Here is an 18,200-nt window from a genome sequence, read left to right as displayed (position 1 = left end):
TAGTCTAGACATGAGAATCTGGAGACTTTTTCATTAAAACTTCACCAATTTGTTTTGGCTTCGCCTCACATTAAATGGCTGTAAGTCCTAAAATCATTTGCCACCTACAAGTAGGCAAAGGTTATTCAATAACCTCTTGTCCTGGGCCAAGTTAATTCATTACTTACTCAGACAGTCACAACACAGCTACCGTGCTGCCATGTGACATCCAAGAGATTATCATCCCATTTATTTTAGTACAGCCACAAGTATAAAAATGAGAAATTCAGGAAAGAGACAACTTTATCAAGTTAAAATATAACATTTTTCAGCATAGAAAAAATATAACTCAACAAATACAACATAGTAATGTTACTAAGGCATTTGTGCCCTTAATAACCACTCTGAACTGACCTCAAGAACCTATAATTCTGACTAGGCACAAAATTTTTAACAGACTTTACTGGAAAATCTCCTTTAATGCATTGATTATCTGCATTATTGGCTAACCCAAAGAGGAACAGTATCTCCTCCTATTAAGTCTGAGCTACCCAAAAGAGTGAGAAAACTTACAAACTTAACAAATTATTCAAAACCTGTAACATTCTCTCAGCCGGATTACATGACAACAGACAATAACAGACTTTAAAACACATGTATGTTGCCTACTAGAAGGCAGACAAAAAAATAATGACAAAATTCTAGGCTTAAAAGAAACACAAAGAGCAATTTAATACAAACAATACAGAAACATACAGCAATGGTTGGTGCCTGACCCACAACAGGAAGTTTATCAGAAGTCATCCTCCATGAGGAGTGGCTGATAGCAGAGAAGATGGTGATGCTTGCCATAAAAGAAGGGAGAAAAGACAGTAAGTTCCATCACCCACCACCCAGCCCCTGGTCTGAACCATTTAACCCCTTTAGCATATACTAGAAACTTCAGTCTTTACAAACTTGTTTTGTGCATCTTAATTTCTCTGGCCTAGGAAAACACCGTTTCACAGATGGGTGAACTGAGATAGATAATCTGCCACCTGTGCAGAGCTGTAGCAACAAATCAAGTCGATCCAAAAACGTAAAGGCCTCTGAAAACACCAGTCATGAACCTGTGAAAAGTCCTTAGTTGGGCAGGGAGAGAAGGCAGGGGTGATAAAAACTAAGACAAGCTAGCAGACCTCACTTGAAGAGGCAGCTTTTCTTCACATCTATGGCTAAGCTTTTTATCCTTAAGTGACACCATCTGTTCTGACAGACAGTTTTATAAAATTTGAATAAGGTGACCTGGTTAAAGCATGCCTGTTATATGGAAATGCCAGTGTCATATGTGGATGTAGAAAGGTCATGGATGGCTCATGCAGCTTCTCTTCCACAGTTATCCAAGCACTTTCAGCATCTCATCACAAAAGGCAGCACAAGTCTTTTTTGATACCCCACAACACAAAGTGAGACGTGGTTTTGATAACAATGCTGCAATAACTTTTCTACTATCTTACAAAGGCCAGGCAATGGTGTTCATAAATGATACTCCTTTAAGGTAAATATTTAATTTATATAGGCAACTTTTTAACATATGAAGTCATGCTCCATCCTCTCCCACTTTTATAGTATGATCACAATACTGTACAAGGACCAGCATTGAGGACATAAATATGTCTCAGAACATTTTGTTGACAGATCTACTGATCACCTGGTTAATGACAACAAACAAGGTCTGGAGATTGCACTATCATTTGGTGGTGACTGGAAACCAACAGCAGTAGAGAAAAGATGATGGTGGGTCAATGTGAAGCGACCTTCCTCTTTTTCCAATCAAGAGGCTTCTGCCTGAAATTAGACTAGAGCAAAATATAATCATGTCCTTTTTTTCCCACTTCTCCTCACCACAGTTTGACATGACCATGGGCAGCCTCTGTCCTAGCAAAGATTCCAGGAATGTGACAATGCTGGTTCCATATCATGATTGAAGGGCACTGGCAAAGTGCAGGCAGGAGTGTTTAATATCTACCTGATACCTCACTTCATGTTTCATCAGTGCATTTGGTCCCTTCATTTGGAAAGCCTTAACCCAACCATAAACAAAGATTAAAAACTTCAGTGCTTGGGTGTGAGATTATAAGAGAGCAGAGCACTCATTTTTTAAAGTAATTGATGGAGATATTTGTGTTTTTTAAAAAGTCATGAATCCAGAGCTATATGAAATTATTTATGTCTGTGTTTATATGTGCTTGTACATATGCTACACTGATATATAGAGGACAATTTTTAACTGTAAGATGTGTCCCCTGCTAAGTACTTGCTACGGGATGTCAACTAGACTGGATGTTCGTAATTTTAAGATTACATGCTACTAGAAATAGTTCTAATGAATAAAGTATTCTATTTTTTAAATTCAAAAAAACTCCTCACAAAAAAACCCAACAACCAACCCACAAAACAGTAGGTTCTCTTTCTCAAAGGCACCTTAATGCTGAAGATTTGAAGGAAGCTGCTGCCCCCTCTTGGCACTACATACAAATGCAAATACTTGGCACTAAAAATGAGGATTCCGGTCACAAATTGCAATTACTAAGTAATGTACAAGTTTGGGGGTGGAAATAGCATAAAACTGAGACAGCCCGAAGTGCACTTGCCTATTTAACCAGGCCACTCAAGACAACCTCATTAACTTACTGAGATGTAGGGGTCATAATACATAGAGTTGCCATGTTTTTCATTTCAAAATAAAAGTTAGTAATACGTGACCTGGATTTAAAATAACACTTGAATAAGCACAACAGATCTCAAAAAAAAAAATCCTGCTGGCTTCCTGAATTGTTTTATAACACCCCATGTCTGTCACAAATTAGAACACCTAAACTGACACACTCACCAAAAAGGAAGATCAAATAAAGGGGAATGTGTGCAGTAGCACTCGACAGCTACACAGAAATCCCCATTTATTGTATATAAAATGTCAGTTCCTCAATTCCAAGCCCAGAGCTGTCACCCTCAGCAGCTGAGGTATGTTCCCATTGCAGAGTTTATATTGTAGCAGCCATTGGGAATCCCTTCTCACAAAACCATGGATAACCATGCAAATTATAAATCAAAACAAGAGGAACTGGTGCATTTGTGGACATAAGAGGAACAGCATAGGCAACCTACAGTAACCTTCTTCCCCTACCTTTAGCTGAAGAAGAGTCAATAGCAGCAAACTCTCTACAGGTTGTTCCAGCAGAGAGTGAACACAGACACCACATTTCTTATTTGAAGGGAACACATTCGAGCCCAGTTCTGCAGCATGATTGTTAATGCTTCCAATTCCCCTAAAGAAATTGATAACAGACGTAAACACTTGGACAACAGCAAATAAAATAACATTAGAAAAAATATTTTCATGCCAATCTGGTTTATTTCATTTGACAGTAGTAGTATCTGTGCAAATATTTAGACAGTTAATAGGTAAATGAAGACTTAATCAACAGGATTTACAGACATTTACAGATATATTTGAAGACTTGCAGTTTTAACAGAAAAGTTACCAGCTGTCTCCCAAGCACCCCTGACTTCCAGCACTACAGGCAATCAAAACATGTCTGTGACTGCCTGTTCTTTCACTTTACTTGTTTTTACATTTTCCTAACCTTCTGATTGAGACCCAGCTATTGAAAACCAGGCAGCAGAGTGCCGATGGCCTCACAACTGATGGAGGGGAAGCTGGGGAGATGGCTCAGGCTGCAGTGCTTTTGCACTTCAAAAAGGAAATCTGAAGAAATAGAGTGCCAAAAACTCAATGATGGAATTGTGATTACTATCTCCTGTAGAAAGTCACAAAGAAAGAAAAGCAGCACAACTTTAACTGGTTTTCCTGCAATCTTTTTTAGGGATCAATAGATGGACTTCTAACATACCTCTCACGGGGGACTGGAAGAGCATACTCCTGGCAGAGCCTTCAAAACATCAGCAGCTCCAACACTTACCTAGGTAGAGCTGGGAAGCACAAGTCTCAGCACACAAAGTTGAAGGCTGACAAAGAGATACCAAATAATTAAACACTTTTTTATAGAGTGTGGAAAATTTATGCAAGTGACTTCAATTTTTCACCTAAGAAGTGAAAACCCTTGAAAAATATCACTTGCCCTTTTTCAACCATCTGGCTTAGAAGCATTGTCCTGCACAGAAGCAGGCATGAGGAGCAGATATCAAAGTATGTCTGAAGCAGGGGTACATCAGGCAAACCCAGCTAAGGCAAGACTGCTCCGAAGCATAAGAAGCAACAGCTGTCTCGTTGAGAAAAGCAAATCCAAAGAAGTTGAGTATTTATCTTTCAAAGTCATCACATTTTCCACTTCTCGACTCCTAGGTTCCCTTCCAACTGTGAAACTTCTAAAGAATTAGAAATCACATTGTGGTGGAAAAGACACACTGGACAAGCTTGTAATATTTTTCAATTGCTGTAACGTAATTTCAAGCTTGTAAAGCAAGCTTGAAATATTTTAGCCAATTTTCTTCTCAGGTCACTGAGCTGAAGTTTTAACCAAAACAGACTTCCCACACGCACCCTAAGTCAGCATGTGTTTCTCTTCTCTTCTGTCACATGTGGATTCCTGGAAGAAAAATGCAGAGGACTAGTGAGCAGCCTCTGCAGTCTTTCAGTAGGGCACTGGGATACAAAGAAATTTTGAATGATCTTCCTTGACTCCAGGTGACATAAAAAAGTAATTTTCTTTCTCCTCTTTCCATTTTCATCTTCATTCATAGCTGCCTCTATTCCTCTCCTTGTTTTATGACAACTCAGGCAAGATTTCTCTGCTTTCCCTCTTCCTTCCATCTGCTGAAGTCACCCATATCCAAACCCTTCTAAAAATTTTAGAGCTAAAAAATACTTACAGTTCTATCCCTCACCAATTGTCCATTATACATCTTTTCATCCAAAATGACTCAGCCTTGTCTATTGAGACAGTTCCTACACTCACAGTTTTCTATTCTCTACTTATACACTCTCAGTAAGTCCTTAAGTACTACCATAATTATACTACTAACCACAGCTACCAGACCACTACCTTTCATTGGAGCTCTCTGTTCATTCAGATGAACTTGATGTTTTAGGGCAAGATGATCACTCAAGTGTAGGTGAGAGATTATTTCTTTTAAAATGCAATTTAGAATACAAAACAGACACTTAATCTGAACAACAAGACCTTAATATCAGGACTAAAAATTGTAACTTAAACGTGTTTCGTAACTTTAGTGGAAAACTCAGAATACACTTATTATTCATAATGCATGAGAAACAAAAAAGGCAGTATCCACAATTTTACCCAAATGACTTAATTGGTTGACAGGTTTGGGTCTTTGTAGCTCTTAGTCAAGGGCTTCAGAATACTTATGGTATTATTATACAGCCAGACACTGCAAATATTTCTTTTTTTTTTTTTTTTAACTGAAGAACATTCGGTAGAAAATGTATCTCAATGAAATTATAAACATATCCTATAACTATCTTTCAAAAAATGTAATTTGCTATTAACCTTTGCTGGCCAAGACTGGAGTAGAGTCAAAATTACGCAGTTTTGGTTTGCCCCATATTAGTTTTTAGGTCAGGTGAGAACTACATGTTTAACAGAAAAATATCACATACAAAGTTGGGTGTTTTTTATATATAAAAAAAGAAGAAAATTAAATACAAGTCTGAATTAGGTGCAGAAATCACTGCAATGCAGAAGAGTATATTTATTTGCAGGCTAATAAAAATGTATTATATTCAGCTCAACGAGATGTATACATTTTTTGCAAAATGTTGTATCTGCTAGAGAAATGAGAGTAACCCATGATGTAATTAAGTTTGGACAAATACAATAAATACCTTAATTTTGTCTGATATAACTGTGGATTAAAATATAGTGAGACAGATACAAACCATCTTCACTGCCAAGAACACACTTGTACAAAGGAAATACTACATACAGCCTTTGATCAGACTTAAATTTATTGCCATAAAGCATTTTCCTTATCTTACATGCTTTTAATTAACAATGGTCCCAGATGCCAACACTGTCCACCTTTAGCTTAGAACACAATTGTCTCACTGAAAATTTTAATAGGCAAGGAATTATCTACTAAAAAAAAGAATTGCAAAATTATCTTTAGAATATTATTTTATTTTTTTAAGTAAAAATATATATGCACACACAAGTAAACCATTTTACACTTTAAAAAATAAAAATGACGTCTGAACACTGACTTCCCTCAGGAATTCTTCCAAGTCTAACTAACTTATTCAACTCCTGGGAATCAGCAGGACTGAGTCTTCCAGTTACTGACAAAGGGAAGAACACATATTTGTCTACTGAATCTGGAAATCTCAACTTGCAAAACTTTTCTCAGTTTAAATATTAATCTCTAAGCATCTCAGTATGATTACAAATAAACCAGCATGTTAAATCAGCTGATAGGAAGTACAGAGTACATGGACACAGACTGTAGTGTCTGAGCAAAATCCTCCCATTCAAGACTTTCTAAACAAAATTATAAAAACTGTCGGGAAGGAAATCTGATGATAATTTATTGCTACCTGATTCATCTACTCCTAGTCGTGTTCCTTTAGTTCTCATATATAGTCAAAAACAGACAAGGTAGGAGCAGAGAAAAGGGTCTAGCAGATGAAGTAGAGAATACAACATCATGTAAAACTGGTGGACAAGAAATGTTAGGAAAATAACTCTAGAAACATTCCCCCACTTCAGGCTAAAACTGATCAAACGCATTAAACAGAAAACAGGTGTGCCAAGAAGTAAGGAAGAACAAATAAATTAAAAATTTCACTTTTCCCTCAAATAAAGAGAAACCGTACAGGCAAACTTACTGCCTTTTTAAAAAGTTACACAACTGGTTGGACAAGCCTAATTTTTAAGAATTGCAGCAAGATTCCATAAAGCCATGATTTTCAAGGACAAAATGACCACTACTTAGCTTTGAACTATCCCTCCTGACAGAGGACATTGAGTGTTCCAGGCTACATACAGTTTCAGAATGCACTCTGCTTGAGTAGCTGTGGGAAAAACACAAATTTGAATGCAAAGTTCTGGCAGTGGATTCATCTGCTAACACACAGCCAACATGTCCTCAAGTTTTTGAAGCTTCAGAAAAAGAAACATGCCTGGGGACCTGTTTCTTCTTCACACAACTTTATTTTTAAATACTAGTTTCTGTTCAGTGAAAACTGTACAGCCTTGACTATTTTAAAAACCTTCAACAGTATGCTGTATGACAAAGACTATTATAAAAAATGAACCAAATAATGTTATTCCACTGAGCAAGTGGAATTGATGCACGCACGTATACACACACAAAACTATCGTGTAAATAGCGAAGTTAAGGGATTTATAAATAGCAAAATCTTTTAATAAAGTATATACATTTTTAGGCTTTTTCTATAAACATATATATATATATAGTGCTCCTAGGAGAGACAAAGTAACTGTGTTCTACATCACAATTTAGAACATAAGATTAGTTGATGTTACTCTAAAGGCCTTTGAGTTTTTTTCTTACGTATGTACATCCTACACAGTAACACTTGCAAAGATGTCTTTTCACGTTAGTTCCTCTTTCAATGTACAAAATCTTTTCACATTACAGTTCAACAGCCCGCAGAGAAATGGGCAGGAAACACAGCACTGCATGCTGAAATAATAAGTGCGATGACAATGTAGAGCTTGTTTGTGGAGTGTTCTGCACTTCACCAACAGATCTACAAATGGAGTATGAGAAACTGGTCAAGACACTGTCCTCAACATTGCTGTCTGCAGCCCTGTCATGGGCCTTTAGATGTACACCAATCAAAAACAATTTTAAGATATGCTGCTCTCACAAAGGCAGTAACATTTTGTTTCAACAGTAAGACAATTTTAAGTTAATAGGACACGGATAGGGCCAGACACAGTATCATTCTGAGCACCTTCTGTAAAGTACTGTGCACTCAACTTCCACTTCTTTAAGGATTATTTTAATGTGGAATTAATATGTTCAGTACCCATCAAAAGCACTGAGCATTTCATAAGGTAAAGCTAATAATGACCAACTCCATTAGCAGTAACCATATCCATTCAAAACCAAACACTACATTGACGATGCTCAGAAAAAAAAAATACCAAAGGGCCCACATAATTGTGAGTAATTTTTAAACTAATTTCACCTTTAGAACCCTGTAATATGGTGGTGCATTTAAATTAAAACAACAATTCCAAAACTCTCACTCATAAAATTATCATGGGCTGAAAGATCATGATTAGCAAGTAACCCACTGCCTATTTGGGTTTTGATAGTCTTTGCGCTCAAATAAAAGTTCTGATCTGCCCCCCTCATCCTTCTACGGTTTAAGCACCAAACTTAACATCAGTTGTCCCTTTAAAACATCAAAGGGTCAAAATGAAGCTGGTCACATACTATTCTACTTCCTTAGGGACATCAATGAGACTAAAAGTGGAGTGTATTGAGGTTATTAATTTTAGAAATCCCACACTTTGGTGGATTACTCTTTTATTATTAAAAGAAATCCATTTCACATGCCATGTGTTAGGTAACTACTGTGTGTCACGCAAAAGACAGTTTTCCACATTTAGAATTGCTCACAATGAAGCCCTGAGGTAACCGCCTTTTTTCCAGGCAACAGTAATACAGTTCTCTTGACATTTAATCATCCTTTTACAACCTACTCTAGTATATGCAACTTTAAGCAGTCAATATTGATTATCAATTGCTCCCAAAGATGGGATTTGTCCAGTTGATTTTTTTGTTTGATTGATTGTTTTTAGGATAAAGACTCAGCAGAATGGGCTAATTTGGGTGCAGTGTCTTCTAATGAACCTTCAACTGAATTCCCCAGGTCTCCATTCTCATGTCCATCAATACTTGGCTTCTTATCAAACACTGCAAGATAAAAAGGAAGTTTATTTAAGGAAGTGAAGCAATATTGGGAAGGACAAATCAGTGATCCTTATTTCAGAAACTAGAAAGTGTGCTTAAATGACTACTCAAAGCTAACAGTTTTTTAGCAGAACGTAGTATGTCAGGAAAACGGGAACTGTTTCTTTACCTCTCTAACTTAACAATTGTATCTGATGAAGCCAACAACATTACGTGTTACTGGGCATTAACTACTCCCAGACCAGAGGCAGGAAAAGATAGGAATAAGTTTGAATTTCAACCTTTGGAAAAAAATGACCATGAAAAAAATCCATAAATTAATTCAGTTAATTCAGGTGTATCTAAGTAAACTAGGCCAAAGAGTGAGGGACCAACCAGAAGAGCTGATGGTCTATGAGTAGGTTAATTGAATTAACAGTAGATTAATTTCACAATGAATATAAAACCAGTGTTTTCCCTAAATTGGTTTGCATATTGAGAATTAAACTGCATGTAACATGTTTTAGAAGGTTTACCTTGTGAAGGTTTGACATCCACATTTGCATCTTTCCTATTAGAACTTGAATTTGCACCTTCCTCCAATTCATCAAGGTATAAACGATAACGGTGTCCACTCTCATCCTCATATTCCACATTTTCATCATCTGAATCAACTTCTGGAGCAACATACACTACTTCAAATTCAATTTCACCTCTCTGAAATGCAATGAAAATTACAAATTTACTTACTACTGCACAGCTACCTAATAGGATTACCAAGATGAGCTAGGTTACTACAACAAATACATTTTACTATTGTAAACACATTTGCAATTGTGTTGAGTATTTTGGACACATATCTGAATTAAGCTTTTACTGACTAAAATAGTACAGCTCTATAGCTAAGCTGTATTTTTTTTTTACAAAATTATCTGAATTTCTTAGATATATTCTAATATATTTCAAACAGTGACTTCTAATGAGGAAGCCGTCTGCTAAATTAAACAGACCTGTTAACTGTCTGAAAGAGGCAGGAAGAAGATTCTAGACCACAAAGAAACACTGTTTGGCTGGAGCTGTTCAGTCATAAAAGACTGAAGTGTATGTCACTAAAGAATTATTTCTGTGGGGCAATGTGACAAACTGATTTCCATCAGCCTAACTGAATTAGCCAATACATGCGCTTAACTGAACCAGTACTGGCCCAGCATTTTTCCTCCTTAAATTGCAAGACATAAGAGAATTAAATGTAAGGTGACACAGCCTCAGCAATCACTGCAGCTTAGCGTTACACTGTGCTTAACAGTAAACATAAAAATTCAAAGTAATTCAACAGGCAGAACACAAGAAGCACCTAAACGTGCCTATGGATAACAGGTCCCAACTGACCTGTTGGGAAAGAATAGTTACAGCTTCTTTATGTTTGGCATCTCTTAGATTAACTCCATTTACTGCCAGAATAGCATCACCAACATGCAGTCCTCCACATCGATCAGCAGGTTGCCCAGGATGGATTTCGGAGATCAGTATTGGAACACCATGCTCCTTCCCACCCTATTTAAGAAAAAAAAAGTATATTTTAATAAACTGAGATGCCCTTTAACATAAAATCAACATGTAGGTAATTGCTCCTAAAGTGCTTATTTCAATTTCTGTTTTAGAAAATTAGAAATCATTCTTCAGACAAAAAGAATCTTTAAGAAGAACACATGCAATGCTTCCTTTAATTCTTCTCCCCACAACAGAATGGAATATTTCAAATATGTACTCAAAGAGTCAAAGGAGGCAATTTTGAATAATAATAACACTATATACTCATATACAAGCTGATGAAAAGCTGAAAACTTCATTTAAAAAAGCCTATCAGGCACCATATTGACTTGTAAGAAACAGTATTCATATTTAGAATACAAGTATAACAGTCAAAATTTTTAAAATTTGTTGCAAAAAGTTTATACAGCTTTTTTTAGGTATGACATGCCAGTACAGATACTTAGAAAAAAAAAAGTTATAATCACAACAGCTAAGGTCTGGTAGTCAGGTCTCAGATTGCCTCTGCTCTTCTACACACTTACTACACCTGAAATTCACCACTGGCAAGTGTTTATACCTTAAACCTCAAAATAATAAGTTTGACATAAAGTAGCAATTATCTATTTTCTAATCTATCAAAATGTGTCTTCAAGTTCTATGACCATAGCTATGGATTTTGGTATGTTTTTTTCATATGTTCTAACAATACATTTACTGATCCACATATTTTACAGAAGTAGGACTTCGGTGTCATAGAAAATAAACGCAAATATTTACTGTGATTGAAATTCCTAAGCCTTCATGGTCTTCTTTAACTAGCAAAACTTTTCTGATTGGACCAACACCTTGACTCTTCTTTAAGGCATCAGGATCCTAGTTTGATAAAAAACAAACATAGCACAAACACGAATGCGTGAACCAAAAACTGATGCGTTTCAGCATTTTGGGTTTTTTAAATTATATACAGGCACTGGATGAGCAACAGAGTTTTAGGTTAGCTCCAGGCAGGACAACTTACAGTGCCCCGTTACAGAAACAGTATGAAATCAGAAAAGATTCTCCATCATGCACCCCTGATGAGAGTAATTATTTAAATTATTTTAGTGCTGAATGATGCACAACACAGAACTTAACTTCAAAAGAAGGAAATCACCCACATACTAAAAATATAAAGGGACTACATGAAGAAATGCCGATCACTGCTAAAATGTTACATGATGTAAACTCAACTTATAACTAACCAAATGACAGAAGAGGTAATACAGTGCCAATGAAGAGGTTGCTTGCTCAAGTTTATTTTTATTGTAATAAAAATAAACCAAACCAAAAGCCATTGAACACAAAACTAAATGCCAGACTAAATAAATCAAAGTATTGGTTTTTGCTTTTGTTAAGTCACTGACAGCATTATGCACACTCTTAAAATCACACACATATTTGTCCGCCAATAATTTCTATGCAGTCAGGAACATAAGAAGTAAGACCCACCTGACCAACTAAGGTATTCAGAACAGATCAAAGTAAAGCACTTTCCTGAAAACGTTTGGGTTTATGCACTGAACACTGGGGTGATTAACAGGACATGTGCCACATTGGGTGAGTTCTAAGATACCCACAGTGAAACGCTGTTTAAAGGTTTAGTTTTAAAAAGTACCTTTATGAGGAAAAAAACAAAACAAACCAACAAATTATTTTACAGTGTCAATTTATGTGGTCTTTAAAAAAAAAAATTTAAATTTACTTCAGTTTAATCTAATCCTAAAAATGTTATTCTTGTTTTTTGTAAGTAAGTTAGCTCCACATTTCGAAACCCAGGTTACAAAATTATGTTGTTAAATTTATATTTATAAACACACATAGCAGAGGCTCAGTTTTCAGAAAGACTGGGTGTTCCCAGGTAAGTCAAAGGAATTGTATCATCTTTCCTGTCATCTATAGGGACACGTTATTCAGCATGGAACTGTCCCTCAGCATACAGAAGAATTATGCATTTACAAGTGACATTTGAAAGAACACAATATTAAAGTGAAAACAATCACAAAGATGAAGTAACTTGTGTCTGTTTCCCACAAATGGTGGAAATCCTGGAGGAATGGCTTATCTTTTCAACTTACATGACCTGGTGGTGCTTGCATTGGTCGTTTCAGATCATTCCGACCTCGACACGCTCTAATAACAGTTTTGTGACGGTGAAGGTGTATTTCTGCTTCAAGTTGATTCCACAGCTTGTCATGAGCAGGTCCTTTCATATCTCGGCCCAGTAACTGAATCTGCTGGACCCTACAGAGTGACAAAGAGAGTAAAACAAGATGCTGTATTACAACCAAAAAATCAACGCATTGTACGACTCATACACTTCACGTGGCTACAGCACATAGTCACGCAGCAACTACTGCAAGAACTGTGGGGATTTTATTTCTACCTTTTGTTCAATTAACTGGAAATATGAGACTTTTCTTACTTAGTCTTAACTTTGAACCTGTCTCTGGGGATGCAAAGGAAGAAAACAGCACCAAAGAACATCTCATGCTAAGGAACACAGATTGACTTCACATACCTTCCAGCTAGTTCCTTATCTAAATACTTGGCTGCTAGTCTTGCTCCATAAACCTCAGCCTGAAGCACCGCTATGTGTCTACGAAGGGCTTCATTCTCCTTCCTCAGCAACTTCACCTCAGCTTCCAGCTGAGCTTCTTTCACTTTTTCTTTCTTGTTAGCTTCAAGTTCTCTCTCCTTTACAACAGCAAAAAGAGAAAAAAAAAAAAAAAGGAAAAATATGTTGAAAAGCCTTTATCCAAGTTAATAATGAAAGAGCACTTACTGTTTCTGCACACACAAACTGAAATTATTCTCCTGCGTACAAGACACGCATGCAATAAAAAAAAAAAAAAGCATGGACTGGCACTACAGCTAGTGGTTTGCATACTATCCTATAAAAAACTGGCAAAATTTAAGTAGACTAAATATCATCCTTACTTTTTACTGTCTTGCAAATGGAAGATTCAAAGGTAAAGAATACTATTTTTAAAATTAAAGGGTATCTATAAAGCCGCTTCATATTTCAATTTGACCACATTCTTTAACTATTTGATGATGATGATAATGATGATTATTACATCAAGGAAACGTTTAATAACGCCATGTGTCCTTAAAATGACAACTGTTTTCATGCAAACAACTGAGAAATGTCCAGTCAGAGACATTTCCAAATTAGAATCTGAAGACCACATAAATAATGCCAGAGATTCTACACATAAAGATGCCCACCCTGACAAACTTAAAGGAAAATTAGTGCAAAATAGTTTTGTTAAAAAAACCAAAACAAACCAAACAAAAACAAAGCCCTCACTAAAATCACACTTTAAGCCCTGCCCTCTGAAAAAGGAATTATGGAAACATAAATTAGTCCCACAGTGCTCCATCCCAAATGTACAGAAACGGCATAGTTATTACCTTTTCCAATACCTAGGGCACTGGAGCAAAAGGAATTAGTATGCTCAGATTGCTAATCTACAAAATCTACTTTAAGGAGAGCATGTTTGATTACTTGTATCTTCATATCTTGCTCTGAATTGCTTTTACAAGGAGAGGAAACCCCCTCACCGCAAATAGGAAACAGGAAAATGGAAGAGACACAGGGTCTAATACTGTTTCCTTTAAAAAATGGCTGACAACTCAAACAAAAATAAAAACTAATTTCACCATAATGCATTTTTGAAGACATTTAGAGTACCCAAAAAACCTCTTCTCTGTGCTTGTATCAATTACATTGTTAAGCAAATAAAACCAGGAAGTGCTACTAAAGAAGCAACAGGACAGATACAAAACTGGCAAGACAAATCTGTCGTCAAATTGTGAATATGATATTCACTGTTCCAAGCCTGGATATAAACAACTAATATAGTCAATATTACCACATTTGAGAAATTATGCAAGGTTGGTCCTCCCAGAGAGTTATTTTCACAATAGATACATGTAAGCATTTATAGCTATTTGCCAGAAAGTCAACTCTGAATTTGATGGACTCTACTATCTCTCTCAGCTGTTAAATACTTGTATCAGGTTAGACAGATGAATAGAGAACACCTATGTACATGTTAGCCTAGCATAGTGCTCAGTAGGAGCAGCACAAAGACTGCTTGAAACTTGCATTTCACTTCCTGTCATTCCCATATGCACATTAGAAAACATGTCACACAAAGCCACTTGTGGTCTCTGGTCTTTGAGTTGAGGCTTATCTTGTGAGAATGACTCTCTTCAGCAAATCTCTTTCTGAACTGCAGGATCACTCCTAAGCCAAGAATTTTCACTAATCTACCTTTCAAGAATAGGAGTTCTGAAGATTATACCAATTCTTTCTACTATTATTTTGGTCTTGGGCTTTAATTCACAGCTACCGCCAGTAGCCAAAGGGCAATTACAAGAATTCAAGAGTGCAACCATGCTGTGTTGTCTCTGCCACACACCCTGGCAGTGAGAAGGGTCACAGTTCAGATATAACACCTGTTTTACAGTAGCTGCAAATTCCATATACAGGTACAGTGCCCCTGTTCACTATGTACATATTGCCAATATCACACCAAGGTGTTCTAAACAGGATAGGCTCCCTGTTCGTACACATACTGACTTCTAGAATGTCTTTTATTTGACAAATATAAAAAGATAAAGACTAGAATTTAAGACAGACATATTCCAACCTGCTTCAGAAAATTGAATTGTTGAAGCAATCCAAGATATTTGATAACACTAGCAAATTTCATGCAGCACATTTTACTGTATTTATACAAAGTATCCAGCTTACACACTCTCATCAGGACTGAAATTTTCCATTGATTTTCTCTGAATTTGGTTTGCTATTTAAATTAAATTCAAACAGAAAGCCAATGTTACATTTCTAAGTAGAATCACTTTTAGTCATGCATTTTAAATGTTAGACCTAAAATACAAGTAACAGTGCAATCCCATAGAAGTATTTTCTTGCTATTTTCCTCATTACTACGACTAGTGTTCTATGACTGAGGTGGAAATGGCTTCACACCCAGAAGCCATTCTTTTCTGGACTGTCCAACTGATCACCACACGAATTTAAAAAAAAAAATAAAAAAATAAAAAGGTTTGCAATACGGAATCTCTGACGATGTACTGAAAGAACATATCTTGTTTTGAATGTCAGGAGATGTGACAAAAGTCCCAAAAATGTTTCAAGAAATCAAAGAAGTTACAGAATAGTTTCATGTTTTCTAGTGTTGATAGTATGGCACAGGTTCTGAAAACAGAAAACATATTTTCTGTTGGTAATATAAAAAAAAACTAAACCAAAAATGCAACTGCAAGGTTGCAGTTACCAGCTATCCCATGGCTTTTCAAAAAGCAAATACTGAGTAATGATAATAAAGTATATAAGATAATAAAAGTGGAAACACTTTTTAAAAACCTTTTAAGTCTATCACTGAGAACAACTGAAAGATAAAAGCCACCTTTGCTTCACTTTGTCTTCTTATCTATGTATTATCGTGTTTATATGCTTTTGGTTGTTACACAAGATAGTACATCATATTAAATCAGACCCATAAAAAGAATAGAGAAAAGGGGAAAAAAAGGAAAAGTTGACAGGATTTTTTTACATACAACATGCAAAATACTTCAGATTACACTCACAGATGTGTACAGTGTTTATGCTTTAGCAATTGTATAACACATTTTTTGAGATACTGCCAGGACAATCTTTCACAACGTCAAGCTTCTAGATATCACCTCAAATTAGCTGTAGCAATAATAAATAAAACATATACAGACTTAGGAAAGAGGGCACCACATCTAGAAAAGAAATTTAAAATGCAAAGGAAATTCTTTACACAGCATCTTGCCAACTGTTAGGAAGAAAGAACAAGTCAGATCTGTTTTGCCAGTTTCTGAGGCCAACAAGCATATAAGTTGTTGCACAAAACAAAAGCACTGCTTAAACATAAAGAAAAATTGGCAATCAGCATACTTACCATTTCATCCACAGAAAGGACAGACTTAAGACAGAAGAAAAGAGTTTCATAATTAGAGAAAAAGGCAACAGAAACTTCAAGAAAATGCAACAACATAAGTTATTTACTCCAAAAGACATTCACCAGCAGACTGTATATTTTATTAGAAGGCATAAAGAACAAGCACTCTGCTACAATTGTATTTAGCAACAATTTTGGTATTTTGCAGTAGAAGTTATCAAAAGCTTAGCCTTATTGTAGCATTAAAACCAATATTTTCTCCTAAAATACCAAGTATCTCTATATAGAATAGTGAGGTAATGCAATATACATGAAGGTATCACAAAAAACCATTCTGCACTATAACATCTGTTACACAGATAACAGATTTTTTCCTTTCAGAAGGAATAACAAAATATGCATTACAAGAGGGACACAAAGGACAGCAAGAAGTATCAGAAAAGGTATATCAACTGCAAAACTCGAGAAGAAAATTCAACTAGGCAATTGCATATTTTTAAAAAAGAAAGTGTTACTGTGATTGGAGTGAGATTCACCATTCCTAAAAATGGATTCAGCCTAGACTACATAATGTCATCAACTGCTTAGCAATATAAACATTTTGAAATGTCTTAGTTCACCACTAGGCACAAATTTATAGATTACAGCAAATACACTTATGCTAAGAGTCTACATACAAGAGTGTCTGTCTCTCAAAGAAAGCAGGAAGTCAACTAGTACAGAACTTTATTTCCCCATTACATATTCTGTTGACACAGTCCTTCTTTGCCCTCAGAGGCTTTCTGACTGCCAGAAGGTCAGTACAACAGTTTTTATTTACCCAAATATCACAATTCCCATTTTATTCTTATTTCAGCAGCCTCAGTTTTGCTTGTTCTACCTTCACAGACCTTTACAGCTTGCTTTATCTTGAAGAGTTTAAAGTTGAGCTTCTGTCTATAACTATGGATTCCCTAAAGGTAAAGTAAAGCAAACTCCAAAGACTAGTTCTGATATTTATAAAAAGGAAAAACTAAGGGAAATTAAGGAGAGAATATCAGTCTAAGCTGTTAACAAAATTCAACTTCAGCACAGATAAAATCTGAAACTATGTAGAGTAAAATGTATTTATTGTCACCTGTGGGAAGAAAACTGCTGTCAACAGATTTAATATATCTTTAGAAACTGTTTATAACAAGGTAAAGAGAAACAAAAAGTATTACTCTCCGTGTCACTCAAAAGTTAAGTCTAACTAATAAAATTTACTCACAGTGATGTGTTGACTTAAAATTTTGCTACATGTAAACCTGTAGCCTAACACTTACAAAATGGTTATTTACAATTTATTTAACTAATGCTTATTTACAAACCCATAAGAATTATTAACACCTCTAAATAAATTTCATCATACTTAAGCTATAAATCAGTACAGAATAAATTATGTACAGACAATCCAGAAAATATTATTCTTATACTGAATATACAAGCGTGTAGCCCTAAGAAGATTCAATTACAGCTTTTGGATCTGAAATATTTGGGTTACTGCTGTTATTCAGTGATTAGCCTAGACATCCTTTAAGCCTTATAGTCTATTACTGTGTTTTACTGTACATTAATTAACAGGACAAAATAGCAGAAGTATCTAATATTCCACATACACTGTGACTAGGTATTTGCAACCCAACTGTGAAGCAATTTTAGAAACAGTCAGAGATAGACTTGGATTCGTGCCAACAGTTAGAAAACATATCTCTACAACACTACGTTACTTTTCTTATTTACAAAGTCTTAGTGTTAGAGCCTGAATTTGTGCTGTGGTAGTAA

General features: G+C 35.7%; 1 protein-coding gene across 1 annotated transcript in view; it reads right to left on the bottom strand.

Annotated features, from left to right (window-relative positions):
* Positions 1-5,670: 5,670 nt before the first annotated feature.
* GOPC (golgi associated PDZ and coiled-coil motif containing) overlaps positions 5,671-18,200 on the bottom strand; it is a 32,307-nt gene continuing 19,777 nt past the window's right edge. The window contains exons 4-10 of the mRNA XM_008928401.3: positions 16,398-16,421; positions 12,959-13,134; positions 12,516-12,681; positions 11,179-11,274; positions 10,258-10,422; positions 9,405-9,585; positions 5,671-8,892 (exon numbers count right to left, since the gene is read on the bottom strand). Of these exons, the coding sequence (XP_008926649.3) occupies positions 8,774-8,892; positions 9,405-9,585; positions 10,258-10,422; positions 11,179-11,274; positions 12,516-12,681; positions 12,959-13,134; positions 16,398-16,421 (927 nt within the window). The 3' untranslated portion in view covers positions 5,671-8,773. The remainder of the gene's footprint in view (positions 8,893-9,404; positions 9,586-10,257; positions 10,423-11,178; positions 11,275-12,515; positions 12,682-12,958; positions 13,135-16,397; positions 16,422-18,200) is intronic.

This window comes from Manacus vitellinus, unplaced genomic scaffold (assembly GCF_001715985.3).
Source record: "Manacus vitellinus isolate BGI_N305 unplaced genomic scaffold, ASM171598v3 scaffold_4_pilon, whole genome shotgun sequence".
NCBI lineage: Eukaryota > Metazoa > Chordata > Aves > Passeriformes > Pipridae > Manacus > Manacus vitellinus.
Note: the sequence above shows the minus strand (reverse complement) of the source record. Positions and strands in the feature narration are given on the sequence as shown.